General features: G+C 61.5%; 7 protein-coding genes across 7 annotated transcripts; 5 read left to right on the top strand and 2 right to left on the bottom strand.

The window, feature by feature from the left end:
- SDRG_15181 (hypothetical protein) lies at window positions 1-567 on the top strand. The gene is made up of 2 exons (XM_008621345.1): window positions 1-261; window positions 311-567. The coding sequence occupies exons 1-2, from the start codon at window positions 72-74 to the stop codon at window positions 409-411; spliced, it is 291 nt and encodes a 96-aa protein (XP_008619567.1). The 5' UTR covers window positions 1-71; the 3' UTR covers window positions 412-567.
- A 113-nt stretch (window positions 568-680) lies between these two features.
- SDRG_15180 (hypothetical protein) lies at window positions 681-1,463 on the top strand. Its single transcript, XM_008621344.1, has one exon. The coding sequence runs from the start codon at window positions 735-737 to the stop codon at window positions 1,371-1,373; it is 639 nt and encodes a 212-aa protein (XP_008619566.1). The 5' UTR covers window positions 681-734; the 3' UTR covers window positions 1,374-1,463.
- Window positions 1,464-2,606: 1,143 nt separating this feature from the next.
- SDRG_15179 (hypothetical protein) lies at window positions 2,607-3,316 on the top strand. Its single transcript, XM_008621343.1, has one exon. It carries the CDS (start codon window positions 2,615-2,617, stop codon window positions 3,248-3,250), a length of 636 nt encoding a protein of 211 aa, XP_008619565.1. The 5' UTR covers window positions 2,607-2,614; the 3' UTR covers window positions 3,251-3,316.
- A 58-nt stretch (window positions 3,317-3,374) lies between these two features.
- Window positions 3,375-4,061, bottom strand: SDRG_15178 (hypothetical protein; the record flags this gene model as incomplete). The annotated part of the gene is made up of 1 exon (XM_008621342.1): window positions 3,375-4,061. The coding sequence occupies one exon, from the start codon at window positions 4,059-4,061 to the stop codon at window positions 3,453-3,455; it is 609 nt and encodes a 202-aa protein (XP_008619564.1). The 3' UTR covers window positions 3,375-3,452.
- Window positions 4,062-4,344: 283 nt separating this feature from the next.
- Window positions 4,345-7,768, top strand: SDRG_15177 (DNA damage-binding protein 1; the record flags this gene model as incomplete). The annotated part of the gene is made up of 3 exons (XM_008621341.1): window positions 4,345-4,598; window positions 4,648-4,805; window positions 4,851-7,768. The coding sequence occupies 3 exons, from the start codon at window positions 4,345-4,347 to the stop codon at window positions 7,766-7,768; spliced, it is 3,330 nt and encodes a 1,109-aa protein (XP_008619563.1).
- A 202-nt stretch (window positions 7,769-7,970) lies between these two features.
- Window positions 7,971-11,833, top strand: SDRG_15176 (hypothetical protein; the record flags this gene model as incomplete). The annotated part of the gene is made up of 5 exons (XM_008621340.1): window positions 7,971-8,748; window positions 8,798-9,126; window positions 9,174-11,499; window positions 11,544-11,677; window positions 11,723-11,833. The coding sequence occupies 5 exons, from the start codon at window positions 7,971-7,973 to the stop codon at window positions 11,831-11,833; spliced, it is 3,678 nt and encodes a 1,225-aa protein (XP_008619562.1).
- A 676-nt stretch (window positions 11,834-12,509) lies between these two features.
- Window positions 12,510-13,157, bottom strand: SDRG_15175 (hypothetical protein). Its single transcript, XM_008621339.1, has one exon. The coding sequence runs from the start codon at window positions 13,142-13,144 to the stop codon at window positions 12,533-12,535; it is 612 nt and encodes a 203-aa protein (XP_008619561.1). The 5' UTR covers window positions 13,145-13,157; the 3' UTR covers window positions 12,510-12,532.
- Between the last annotated feature and the right edge of the window lie 207 nt (window positions 13,158-13,364).

Here is a 13,364-nt window from a genome sequence, read left to right as displayed (position 1 = left end):
CCCGGAGTTTGCCGCGGAGGGACTTCTCCAAAGAGGCGTTCGCCAAGCACACGGCCAAGTTGAAGGAGATCATGAAGCAGTACGGCAAGGTCGCGGTCGTTGTGCACTCGTCTGTCTTTGTGACCACGCTCGGCGTCGCCTTCTCGGCCATCGAGTATGGCATCGACATCCGCGAAGCCCACATTCCGTTCGTCGACATGTCCAAGATCGACCCGAATGCAGGCACGCTTTTGCTCGCGTACTTGGCGACCGTAGCCACAGGTGCGTCGGCGTAAGATCCTCCTGCTCCTCCTCATTTGGTCCTGCGTAGGTCCAGTGCGCGGCGGACTCACGATCGCCGTCACGCCGTGGATCGCGCGCTTCCTGCGCAAGCGTGGCAAGTGGGCGCCTCCTCCGGCCACGCCCAAGTAAGACATAGACGCCACAACCACTCGAAATACACACCATTGCCCGACGCATCATCATGCAAGGCAGCCATCTCCGCTGGTGCTGGCAAGGGCTATCACACTATCACATGCAGTACCTTGCCTCTGGCGAGGCTTGGTCAATCATCTGCATGGACGCGAGGAGCTTTAGCAGGTGAGGAGGGTAGGAGGCCAAGCGTGGTGGAAGCAGTGGTGGAAGAGCTCATCATGCAACGGCGACTTGCCACTTTGCCTTGCTGTCAAACACCACAGCATCCGGATAAATTTGCAGACAGTAACCGTACAACCAAGATCGAAGCTCGCCGCAGGATGTGGAAATCGACGTCCGAAGCGATCGCGGAAGAGCTGCTGCAGGAGCTTGTCGGGCGATGGGAGACGCTTGACGTCGGAAGCGTCTTTGCGCAAGACCAGCTGGCCGCGCTCTGGCGGGTCTCGTTCCCTTCGTCGCCGCTCGAGACGCCGTTGACGCCGCACCCCCGCTGGCTCGAGCTCGGGTTCTCGTCGCCTGAGCCGTGGCTCGACATCCACACGACGCTGCACCTGCATTGCATCCTGTACGTTGCGGAACACCAACACAAGCTGTACATGCAGCTCCTGCGGCGAAATGACTTTCCCGTGATGCAGACGCTCGTAACGCTCCTCGATACGCTTGTGGCGCATATTGATGGCAAGGCGCCGTGCCCGTGCTGTAGCGCACCGCGGCAAGGCGCCCTCTACGACGGCCTCGAGTGCTTGTACGAGCAGCGTCAAGGCAACGAGCTCGAGCTCCTCTTCACACGCATGATCATCGAGTACCAGGCTTCCTCGGCGCCGCTGAGCCGCCGCCTCCGCGAGACGCGGCAGCGCATGGAGGCCCTCGTGCGGCAAAGGCCTGCGGTCCACGCGCTGCTTACAACACCAATACAGCCTTCGTGGTGCGACGTCTGCCGCGTCCTCTCGCCCTACTAGTCCTAGTTCAGCACCAGTTCTGAGAGGCGTTGTGTGTAACACTTGACATAACACGACCCAGCAACGGTTCAGTGCGTTATAACATCTCTCGTCATCGACTCAGCGGTTGGGGTTTCGTTCGAGGTAAGTAACCGTGTTAGAAAAACGCAAAGTCGAACAGAATGTCTGCAATCACCGGCTGGAATAACCCTACCCCCTCAGTGTCATGAACAACGGACGCTCATAGGCCCGTTGCGGCAACGGTAGTCCATGTGGCGCGCCTCGAACCAGTCGCTCCACTGGACCTGCGCTGCGACGATAGAAAAGTGAACGACGCCGAAGTCTCCTCGAGCGACCATCGCTACCTTTGCAGCTACTAGTAGCGTTGTGGCGGCCGCACCACGTGATGCAAGCATAACATGACGGGTGACGTGGAGCTTCCCTCAGTAATAGCTGCACGCCTCAATTTCTAGAGAAACACCCTACCCACAACCGCACATGACTGAGCCAACGTGGATTATAAGTGGCATAACATTGCATTGAAGGATCTGCCTATAAAGCCCCGTCAGCATCCCGAACTTCGGGCATGCTTCTTCGACGGACAGAAGACATGGTCTACACGCCCCTCATACAAGAACTAAGTCTTCTTGGTCGATGACGTTATACGTCGGGACTGTTTTCATACAGATGCAAGGTTACTTTCGTGGCGTTGTGGTCGCGCGAAGTGTCACCCTGCCTTACGCAATCCACTCGATACAAATCGCCAGTGAAAGTGTGCGATTGACCGTGGACGCTGGCACATGTCGCGGCTTCGAACTTCGCTTTCCCCCGCCCGCTGTTGCGAAATCGATCACATGCGAATCGCCGACGCACTCGATATTATTATGTGGTCGGCGCTGGACCCATACAGTTTGCGAGGTTCGTTGCCGCATGGTCGGAGCTATTTTATTCCAGCGATCGCGTCAGCTTTCGTGGCCAACCTTTCTCCAAACCGTCTCGGTGCCCAGCCCCGGTATGGTCATCTTTGAGCTCATGGTGCCAGTGGCCGCTGAACGCCGCCCGTCCGCATGCCCTCTCTCGGCCGCGAAACGGTGACCACTTGCTTGCGCACCGGAGATTTGTGGCTTACAAACCCGTGCATGCATTTGCACCAATCCCTGCGACGACGGTTTGAGACACTTGTGGGAAATACGTGGTGGAGCCGGTTCAGACCGAAACATGACATCGATCCCACGGCTGCTCATTTTCCAAGTCGCGCCATCATGCCCACCCGCCAGCACGTGACGCTGCCACCGCTCATGCACCTCTGCGCCTACGACGCTACCTGCCACCGCTTCGCCAAGGTCCACGGCGCCTGCCTCCACCACGCCCGGGAAGCCCAGAAACCCGATGTCGCGACGTCGCCCAGCTTCCGCGTGTGCATCTTTCCCGGCTGCGAGAAGCAAGCGAAGCGCAAACGCGTCTGCATGGACCATGGCGGCCGCCACATGTGCAAGATGGACGGCTGTCAAAAGTGTGCGCACAAGGGCGGCTTCTGCATCGCCCATGGCGGCGGTCGCCGCTGCACGGTCGAGGGCTGCACCAAGAGCGCGCAGACCGGTGGTACCTGCTACAGCCACGGCGGCGGTAAGCACGGGAACCGTCACTACTGCAAGTGGGAAGGCTGCCAGCGCTGCGCGCACAAGGGCGGCTTTTGTGTGAGCCATGGTGGCGGCCGCCGCTGCAACGTCGACGGCTGCTCGCGGAGCGCCCAAGTCGGTGGCGCGTGTTACAGCCACGGCGGTGGCAAGCGCTGCAGCGTCGACGGCTGCAACCACGCGGGTCGCATGAGCGGCTTCTGCATCAAGCACAAGAAGATGGCCGACGCCGGGTCGTTGCCCGAGCGCCTGTCCTGCTAAGGCGCTCCTATTTAACAAGTCTAACATATTTGGTCGTATAATAAAGTACAGTACCCTTCCTCCTCACCGTATCATCGGATGGATGATGCAACATCCAAGTCATGTCCATGTTGCACGTGATCCACCTCGTCGCGCTTCGGCTCTGTCGTATGCAGGCAACGACGACGATGTAACATGTAAGACGACTTCACTGGATCTCAACTCATGCGACGACCGACGACACACGACCATGGGCCGGCGAGAGGAGGAGGGGCGAGCTGGGGAGGCTCCGCGGGTCCTTGGAGCTCGACTGCCGACTTAGGAGGTACTTTTGCGCATGCGTCCGGACCTGCGTGTAGGACCGGGTTGGCACGACGTGCGTCGCGATGAGCTTCCACGACCGACCGTAGAGTTTGTAGCCGGTGAGGAACCGGTCGTGCTCGTCCTGCGTCCACCGGCCGCGCTGCGTCTGACGCTCGTCGGTGCTGCTGCTGTCGGTCGAGCTCGCGTCGTCGTCCACTGGCAGTTGCTTCTCAACGTCGTCCACCGACAGTTGCTTCTCGTCGTTGTCCTCGTATGCGGGCCAGGCGACGGCCTCGCGCGGCGATGGGACGTCAAAGGCGTCGGCCACGTCCATGCCGAGGTCGACGTCGATTGTCTCCATCGCCGGGTCGAAGAAGAGGTCCATGCTCGGGTCCGTGCTGAGGTCGAGGTCGAGGTCCATGCTGAGGTCCATGCTGAGGTCCATGCTGAGGTCCATGCTGAGGCCCATGCTGAGGTCCATGCTGAGGCCCATGCTGAGGTCCATCCTGAGGTCGAGGTCGAAGTTCATGGCGCGCTCCAAGCCCGCGCGCTATAAATAGAGAGCGGGCTTTTCCTTTCTTGCGGGGCTTGTGGGTTGCATGCAAGGTATCGTCAATCCCGAAGCGAGGCGCCAACTCCCTCGAAAAGCGCGGCGACTTCGCGATCCTTCGTCGTGGCGCCACCAAAAGATTTCGCGAGCGCCGGATATGATGAGTGTTATCCGGATGCGGCCAAGTCACTGCAGTTTTGTATGTGGAGCATCGAGGCTGGGGATTGGCGGTTGGCTCAAGAAAGCGATTCGCGGCCGCAGGATGGACGACCGGAAGAGCTACGTGGTCACTGCGCACAAGCCGACGAGCGTCTCGCACTCGGTCGTCGGGCGCTTCACGGGCGCCAGCGACGTCAACCTCGTGCTTGCCAAGACCACGCGCGTCGAGATCCACCTGCTTACGCCCGAAGGGCTCACGCCCGTCCACGACGTGGCGATCTATGGTCGCATCACGATGCTCGAGGTGTTTCGCCCGCCCTCGTCGCCCGTGGACCTCCTCTTTGTGTGCACGCAGCGGTACCATGGCCTCTATCGTCGGCGAAAAGGGTACAATGCATGGCGGTAGGCACCAGTTTTGCGTCCTCGCGTACGATCCGGCGACCAAGAGCATTGTCACGCGGGCCCAAGGCAACATTCGCGACCCGATTGGCCGCATGAGCGACGTCGTCACGAGCGGCAACATTGACCCGGAAGGCCGCCTCATTGGCATGAACCTCTACGAAGGTACGATGCGAGTGCCGAGTCGCTGCAACCGACGATTGTTCGTAGGCTACTTTAAAGTGATTCCCATGGACGCAAGTGGCAAGCTCTCGGACGCGTTCAACATTCGCATGGACGAGCTGCGCGTCATCGACGTCAAGTTTCTCTTTGGCTGCGCCAAGCCCACGATCGCAGTGCTGTACGAAGACCAGAAGGGCCGGCACGTCAAGACGTACGTCGTCTTGGCCAAGGAGCGAGAGCTGGCCGAAGGGCCGTGGAGCCAGTCGCATGTCGAGTCGAGCGCCAACTTGCTCATTCCCGTGCCGGCGCCCGCGGGCGGCGTCCTCATCGTGAGCCAGCAGATGATCGTGTACCACAACGGCAGCACGTGCCATGCTATCTCAATGCAGAGCACGATCATCCAGGTGTACGGGCAGGTCGACCGGGATGGCTCGCGCTTCCTCTTGGCCGACCAGTTTGGTCTCCTTCAAGTCGTCGCTCTGCAGCGCAACAAGGACGTGGTGACGGGCATTGCGCTTGAAGTGCTCGGCGAGACCAGCATCGCGTCGACGCTCTCGTACCTTGACAACGGCGTCGTCTTTGTCGGCAGCGCGACCGGCGACTCGCAGCTCGTCAAGCTCCTTCCCGCGCGCGACACGACAACCGGCTCGTACCTCGAGGTGCTCGACGCCTACGTCAACATTGGCCCGATTGTCGACTTTGTCGTAATGGACCTCGACCGCCAAGGCCAAGGTCAAGTGGTGACCTGCAGCGGCGCGTACAAGGACGGGTCCCTTCGCATCATCCGCAACGGCATTGGCATCAACGAACAAGCGGCGACCGAGCTCCCGGGCATCAAGGGCATGTGGGCGCTCCGCATGTCGTTTGCCGCCGACCAAGACGCGTACCTCGTCCAGAGCTTCGTGTCGGAGACGCGCGTGTTGGGGTTCTCGACCGACGGCGACGACGGTGACGTTGAGCTCGCCGAGCACGAGATCCAGGGCTTGAACCCGTCCAAGACGCTCCTCTGCCGCAACGTGCTTGGCGATGCGTGGCTTCAAGTCACCGAGTTTGACGTGCGACTGATTGCGTGTGCGACGAGCGCGGTCCTTGCGACGTGGAAGGCGCCGGGTCGCATCACGGTCGCGGCTGCCAACCCGTCCCAAGCCGTCGTTGCGATCGCCGGCGGTGTCCTCATCTACTTTGAAATCGACGGCGCGCAGCTGCATCTCGTGGCAGAGACGCGCATGGCCCACGAGATTGCGTGTCTCGACATTTCGCCGCCGACGAGCGACACGAAGAGCGTGGACGGCCGCCACTGGGAGACGCGGCTGCCGAAGGCGTCGCGCGTCGTCGTCGGTCTCTGGTCGGAGCTCTCGGTGTCGCTGCTGTCGCTGCCGAGCTTGGCGCTCGAGACCAAGCAACTGCTCGGCGGCGACGTGCTGCCGCGCTCGCTGCTCACAATCGCCTTTGAGAGCGTGGCGCATCTGCTTGTGGGCATGGGCGACGGCACGCTGCTCGTGTTTACGCTTGCGCACGACGGGTCGCTCGCGCCGCTCAAGCGCATTAGCCTCGGCACGCAGCCGATCTTGTTGTCGGCGTTCCGGTCCAAGGACGTGTTGCACGTGTTTGCGGCTTCGGACCGCCCGACGGTCATCTACAGCAGCAACGGCAAGCTCCACTTTTCCAACGTGAATGCGAAAGAAGTGAGCGTCATGTGCGCCTTCGACTCGCCCGCGCTGCCCGACTGCCTCGCGCTCGCGTCGCCGGATGAGCTCACGCTCGGCACGATCGACGACATTCAAAAGCTGCATGTGCAGAGCGTCCCGCTGCACGAGTGGCCGCGCCGGCTCGCGCACGACCCGGTGTCGCACACGCTCGGCGTCACGACCATCAAGTACACGCTGGACGAGACGCACATGGAGGAGGTCGAGGTCGGCTACGTGCGCCTTCTGGACGACCAGTCATTCGATACGCTGCATGCATACAAGCTGGATCCGTTTGAGATTGGGTGTGCGATCGTGTCGGCGTCGTTCGACGACGCGTCCCGCTACTACTGCGTCGGGACGGCGTACGTGCATGAAGAGGAGCTCGAGCCGCACCAAGGCCGCATCCTCGTCTTCCAGGTCGTCGCGTCCAAGCTCGTGCTCGTGGCTGAGAAGGAAGTCAAGGGCGCGGTCTACTGTCTGAACGCGTTCCAGAACAAGCTGCTCGCGGGCATCAACAGCAAGACCCAAGTGTACAAGTGGAGCGACACGGACGACCTCGAGAAGGAGCTCGTCGCCGAATGCGGCCACCACGGCCACACGCTCGTGCTCTTCCTCGAGTCGCGCGGCGACTTTATCGCGGTCGGCGACCTCATGAAGTCGGTCTCGCTGCTCAACTACAAGGCGCTCGATGGCAGCGTCGAGGAAGTCGCCAAGGACCTCAACTCGAACTGGATGACGGCGATCGATATGCTGGACGACGACCACGTGCTCGGGGCGGAGGCCGACTTGAACCTCTTTTGCGTCCAGCGACAGAGCGGTGCGACGACCGACGAGGAGCGCGCGCGCCTCGAGTGCGTGGGCGAGTTTCACCTTGGCGATTTCGTCAACCGGTTCCGGCACGGCTCGCTCGTGATGCAACCGCCGGGCGCGACGAGCTCGCTCTTTGGGACTGTCAGCGGCATGCTCGGCGTCGTCTTGCCATTGGATGCGGCGCAGTATACGTTTCTCTCGCGGCTCACGAGTGCCATCAACAAGGTGGGCAAGGGCGTCGGCGGGCTCCTCCACAAGGACTGGCGCATGTACGAGAGCAAGCGGCACGTGAGCGAAGCCAAGAACTTTATCGACGGCGACCTCGTCGAGAGCTTCCTCGACTTGCCAAAGGCGCGCATGGCGCAGGTCGTCGAGCTGCTCAACGGCGACGGCGCCATGGACGGCAGCCCGCCCGTCACGATCGACGACGTGATGGCGACCGTCGAAGACCTCGCGCAGCGTCATTAGCCGCACTTAACTATATACTACCTCGCCTTGACTCGCATCAGCGCGCTGTCTTCGTCTTCAGCGTCCTGCGGACTGCAGTCTTACGTTGCAGCCTTGGCGAGCGTCGAGCAGTGCCAAAGCGGGTCGGCCTTTCTGGCCAAAAATGGAAACCGGGATCTTGGTATCCGGATACTGCAAGATGGCTTCGAATCGGGGATTTGCCATGACGAGCGAGACCGAGGCGAGCGCGATGGCCGAGTGCATGGTCGACGCGGAAGCGCTATCGGGCGTCGATGCCAAGGCGCAGGAGGTCGATCCCAAGGCGCCCATGGAGGCAGCTGGCGGCGCAGGCGAAGCGCAGCCCAACGACGGTGGGACGCAGCCAAGCGCAGAGGTGGCGAAAGACACCCAATCTTGCATGTCGACGAGCAACGCACCGATGAGCCATCTCGACGACCCGCACGCTCCGATCTCACGCGACGATCTCATGCGGTCGCTCGACGCGGAGCTCAACCGCCGGCGCCCGGATACGTACATCATCACGCAGCTGTGCCACGACCTTGGCCACGTGCCATCCAGTCGCCGCGCGCGCGTGTGGCAAGCGCTCTTGCTGCCGGGCGGCGCCAAGTCGGGCGAGTGCGATATCTTTGCGCCGATCGACGCGGACGACGCCAACCAGCGCGTGATCCGCGCGGACGCGCCTCGGACGCGGCCCAAGGACTTTGACGAGAACGATCGGGCGGGCCTCGAACACTGTCTTCTCCACGTACTCACCTACTACTGCAAGTGCAAAACGATCCGGTACAAGCAAGGCATGAACGAAGTGCTTGCGCCGTTCCTCCTCCTCTTTGGCCTCGACGCGCCGGCCGCCGTGTACCAGTGCTACTACACGTTCATCGACAAGTACCTCACCAACGTCTACTCGGACCGCGAGTTCCGGTCGCTCCAGTGCTCCATGCGGCTGCTGCGCCTCCTCCTTCTCTACCACGACCCGCGCCTCTGTACGTAGAGAATTCTTGCTTGCGATCTCACGTCTGAAGTTGCGTGCAGGTAGCTACTTGGACGAGCACGATATGACGCCCGAGCTGTACGTGACACCGTGGTTCATGACGCTCTTTGCACGCAACACGGCGCCCGACGTGGTGTTTGCGCTATGGGACGCGGTCTTGCTGCACGACGACCCGACGCTGCTGCATTTTGTCGCGCTCGCGCTCCTCCAAGACAAGCGCGAGCTGCTGCTGCGCGCCGACCCCGCCGAGCTGCCGCAGGTGCTCACGAGCCTCAGCATCACGAGCGTCGAGCACGCAACGTCGCTCTTGGCCAAGGCGCTGCAGACCATGCACGTCACGCCCACGTCGTTCCGCAAGGACATTCTCTCGGTGCTTGTATCCAATGTACTTAGCAATCATCTTAGTCGGGTATGTAGGTGTGCTATCGCCCGCTCACGGACCGGACCGTCTCGGCGCTCAAGCAGATCGGCGCGACGTCGTGCTTGACGCTGCACCCGTCCGAGCTCGTGTCGTACATGGCGCAGAAGGTCCAGGGCACGCTGGCCTCGAGCATGAACCTCATCATCCTCGACTGCCGCCCATTCCCCGCATTCCAAGAGTTTCACCTCAGCCTTTCGTACCACATTGATCCGGACGTCGCGGCCAACCCCGAAGCCTTCCGCGTGCTCTTGGATGGGTTTAGCCGCATGAAGGACTGCCACTTTTGCTTCGTCGGCAGCAAGGCCAGTCGCAGCAGCGAGCCAGAGACCGCGGCCTTGTCGCCGTTGACCGACCCGGACCTGGTCGATGACGTGGCCATCTCCCGCTTCGTTGTCATGTTTCTTCAACACAACTTTGCGCACGTGAGCAAAGTACTCGGCGGCCTCGACGCAGTCCGCGACGAGTTCCTTGCGACGCTCGACGACAGCGTCGTCGAACAACTTGTCGTGGGCGAGTACGTCGATGACACGAGCGCGTCATCGCTCAAGGTCAAGGCGAAGCGATTGATGGGGAAGCTCCCGACGCAATCCGCGCTTCAGTCGCTCCAGCGGCTCAAGAGCACGATCGGGAAGCCGCCGCTGCTCTTTGGAAAGGCGCCGACGACGCCGCCGACGCTCGACGGCGTGACGCAGTCGGCGCTCATGGTCGGCGACGACGAGTGGGTCGAGGTCTGTGTCAAGAGCAAGGAGATCCTCCGCCGCTCGTCCAAGTCGATGGCCGACGACTGGAAGCGCGTACATTTCGAGGCCGGGAAGCTCGGCATTCTCTTCAAAGGCGTCGACCGGTCGCAAATCACGGTCGACAGCATCGTGCCGCGTGGCCAGGCCGAAGCAGCCGGGTTGCTTGAGCGTGGCGACGTCCTCGAGACCATCGACGGCGCCAATATCCGCGGGCTCCGCTTCCACGCCGTCATGGAGATGCTCCAGCGCGCGCCGCGGCCCGTGACGCTGCAGTTCAGCTCGCCGCCGACCCGGCTCTTGGATGTACTTGACGCGCTCTCGGTACCGCCCCACGCGCCCTTGCTCCTCCGCAACGGCCCGTACTCGCTCTCGATCATTTGGGACCACGTGCCCGGCGCGACCCGGTACCAGCTGCAGTACGCGCTTCAGTCGGAACACCGCTTCCATCCGTGGGCCACGCTGGCCGTCAAGAGCCAATCGGGCAGCGTTGTCGACCACAGCAGCGACGTGAGTGGCACCGTTGTGGGTCTCGAGCCGGGCGAGAAGTACCTCTTACGTGTGCGCTGCGGCACGCCGACCAACTGGGGCACGTACAGTGAGCCGAGCGTGACCATGACGACGATCGAGACTGCGTCGTCGCGCCGGCTCTTGAGCCCAAAGACTTCGCCGAGCCACGGTACCTCGAGTCACAACAGCGTGGTCGTCTTCCTCGCCGGCGAGTGCCCGGACGTGGTCGAGTCGGGTCTCTTCTACTACCGCGTCCTCCTCGGTCTTCGGGCGCGCGCCGGTCCGTCCTACGATGCGTCGACCGAGGCGGTGGCGCTGGAGAAAGGGTCGCTCATCAAGTGCGACGAGAAGATTCTGCGCGGCCCGCACGTGTTTGTGCGACTCCAAGACACGGACCTGTGGGCGTTCGAGACGACGGCCGACGGCGCGCCGGTCCTCGAGCGGCTCGCGATGGACAAGGAGCCGCCGCTGCGCCACAGCGAGAGCGTCGAGAAGCACATGGCGACGGCGCCGTCGGGTCTGACGCTGCAGGCGACGGGGGCGACAACGATCGTCGTGTCGTGGGAAGCGCTCTTGGACCCGAGTGTCACAAAGTACTGCATTCAGTTTTCAAAAAACCGACTCGCCGCCCTCTGGATCTCGCGCGACCTCGTGCCGACAGAGAACTCGTGTGTGCTCACCGAGCTCACGCCGGGGACAGCATATGTCGTGCGACTCCGAGCGGGGTACGAGACGGGGTACGGCCCGTACACGGCCACGTCGGCGCCATGTCGGACAGGCGATGCCCCGCCCGAAGTCGTCTCGCCCGACGACCTTGACGAGAGTAAGCCCGCCAAGCTCTTTACGATGAACGGGTGGATGGAGAAAGCGGCCGGCGCTGTCCAGCGCTTGACCAAGACCAACAGCAGCGACCAGCTCCCGGACGAGAGCGACGGCCGCCCGATCTGGCGAGAGCCACCGCTCGTCATCAACGTCGACGAGATGAAGCAAGCGAAAGAAGAGTTTCAGTGGTTCCCGGCCAAGAAGCTCGTCGAAGATGCCAGCGCCGTCGCGTGCGAGCTTGTCGTCACCAACGGTAGACTCGACTATGTAGGGATGGCGAGCTGAGGTGTCGTGTAGGCTACCTCTTGTCGGTGGAGCCCGAGGTCGATCGGCCGGGCTGGGGTCGCATCGACGAGCGCCGGCGACTCAAGCTTTTGACCAAGATCACGTCGCGCCGCACGGTGCCCAACTCGGTCGTCTTCCACTTCAAGGTACAGTCGCAGTCGTCGAGCTTTGCTAGATGGAATACGTTGTAGCAGCACGAAGACGACGACACTATCGACCATATTGCGTTCATCGTCGACGAGCGCAGCGCGTGCTTGGAGCTTGTCAAGCAGCGCTTCATGGCCATCACGGCGCCGCAGTAACCTCTTGTGGGCGCTCTGCATATTCGTTGATAAAATTTGTTTTTTGCTATCGCTGTGGCTGCGACTGCTGCCTCATACATGCAATGTAGATGCCACTGTCTTAGCGCCGGTAGTACGACGATTGCGCTCGGTGTGAGCCACAATCCGATGTCGCGGTTACCCGACGGCTCAAGCACACTCATCAGGATGCGCTCAACTTGGCCCGCTCGTGCATCAGCTCCCAGCGACGAGATCAACGCTCCCTGCATTTGCTGTCGAGCTTAGAGACGGCGGAGCGCAACATCATTGCCTCCAAGCTTGCTCCAACTCTTGGCGTCATTGAGCTCATCGAGGCGACAGAGTCAGCTTTGGCAGTCAAGACGAACTCGCATGTGCATCACCCACGACCTCTGGGCTCCGATTTTGAGCTTCATCTTCTTCGTGCGCTCGTCGGAACTGACGAACCTCGTCTCAGTTCTCCATCGAAACACCAGGCTCCCGAACACGCTCGGCGAGCCGACATTAGAGCAGGGACGAGTCCACTTCGAGTCATCCAAGGCCGACCAAAGGAGTCGTCTCAACTCTGGCCCGTCCGAGCAGACTCTGCAAACCGCCCCATGCAACAAGAGCACTTCAACCGTCCCCATCGTACAGCGGTACGACTCGCTGATCCTTCGAACACACAGTACAAGATGATGCAATCTTTTGTTAAAATGGCTTTTACGGAGGTGCTAAGCCACTGGGATGGCGATTCCCACTTGCCTCGGCACCTTCTAGCGCGGGCGTGATGGTCCACACTTGCGTCGGCAAGTTGCTGCACGGCTGCGCCACGACCGAGTCACCAGCGTCTGTAGCGGAGATGCACCCTGGACAGCGTGTCAAGCACAACTTGTCTTCGTTGAGAAGAGTGAAGTGCGTAGCGTCAAGCGTCGTTGTCGTCCACACCGAGCCGGTGGTTGTGTCGAAACTGATCGCTTGGCCATTGTTCGGCAGCGGCGCGCACGTTGTGCACGTTTGCAGATGATACTGGTAAACGTTGATCGTAATGCCCCCCGGCACGGTGCTGATGGTAAATTTCACTGGATCGCAAACGGCGGTCGGGATCGCCCATGCTGTAAAGAGCGCGCCCGGTACAATGTTAGCCCACCCGTTCAACCCAGCGGCGTTGTCCGCAAATATGTTGACGTGGGCGCCATCGGCAAAAGGCATGGGTACCGGCGTCGGCGTCGGCGTCGGCGTCGGTGTCGGGGTCATGGTCGGCGTACCGCCACAACGGTCATGGCCGCAGACTGCGAGAGCGGCGGCGACGAGCAAAATGGCTGTTTGACGCATTCCTATCTTATCGGTGGTTCAATGAAAACCCCGAAATGAAGTCTTGGGTGGTGACAAGTGGGCGGGAGAACCTGGCATCAAGGTTTTAGCTGCAACCGCTTGACCGGGATCTCCTCTGGGAATGAGTCGAGGAATGCGCTCCACAATGCATCCGGATACGAGCCTCGTGGCACACTCTCGTGCAAGCACGAGTTCCAAATGTGAGATGCCAGAACTAACG

This window comes from Saprolegnia diclina (genome assembly GCF_000281045.1).
Source record: "Saprolegnia diclina VS20 unplaced genomic scaffold supercont1.86, whole genome shotgun sequence".
Taxonomy (NCBI): Eukaryota; Oomycota; class Saprolegniomycetes; order Saprolegniales; family Saprolegniaceae; genus Saprolegnia; species Saprolegnia diclina.
The sequence above is the reverse complement of the archived record's forward strand: the minus strand, read 5'-3'. Positions and strand labels throughout refer to the sequence as shown.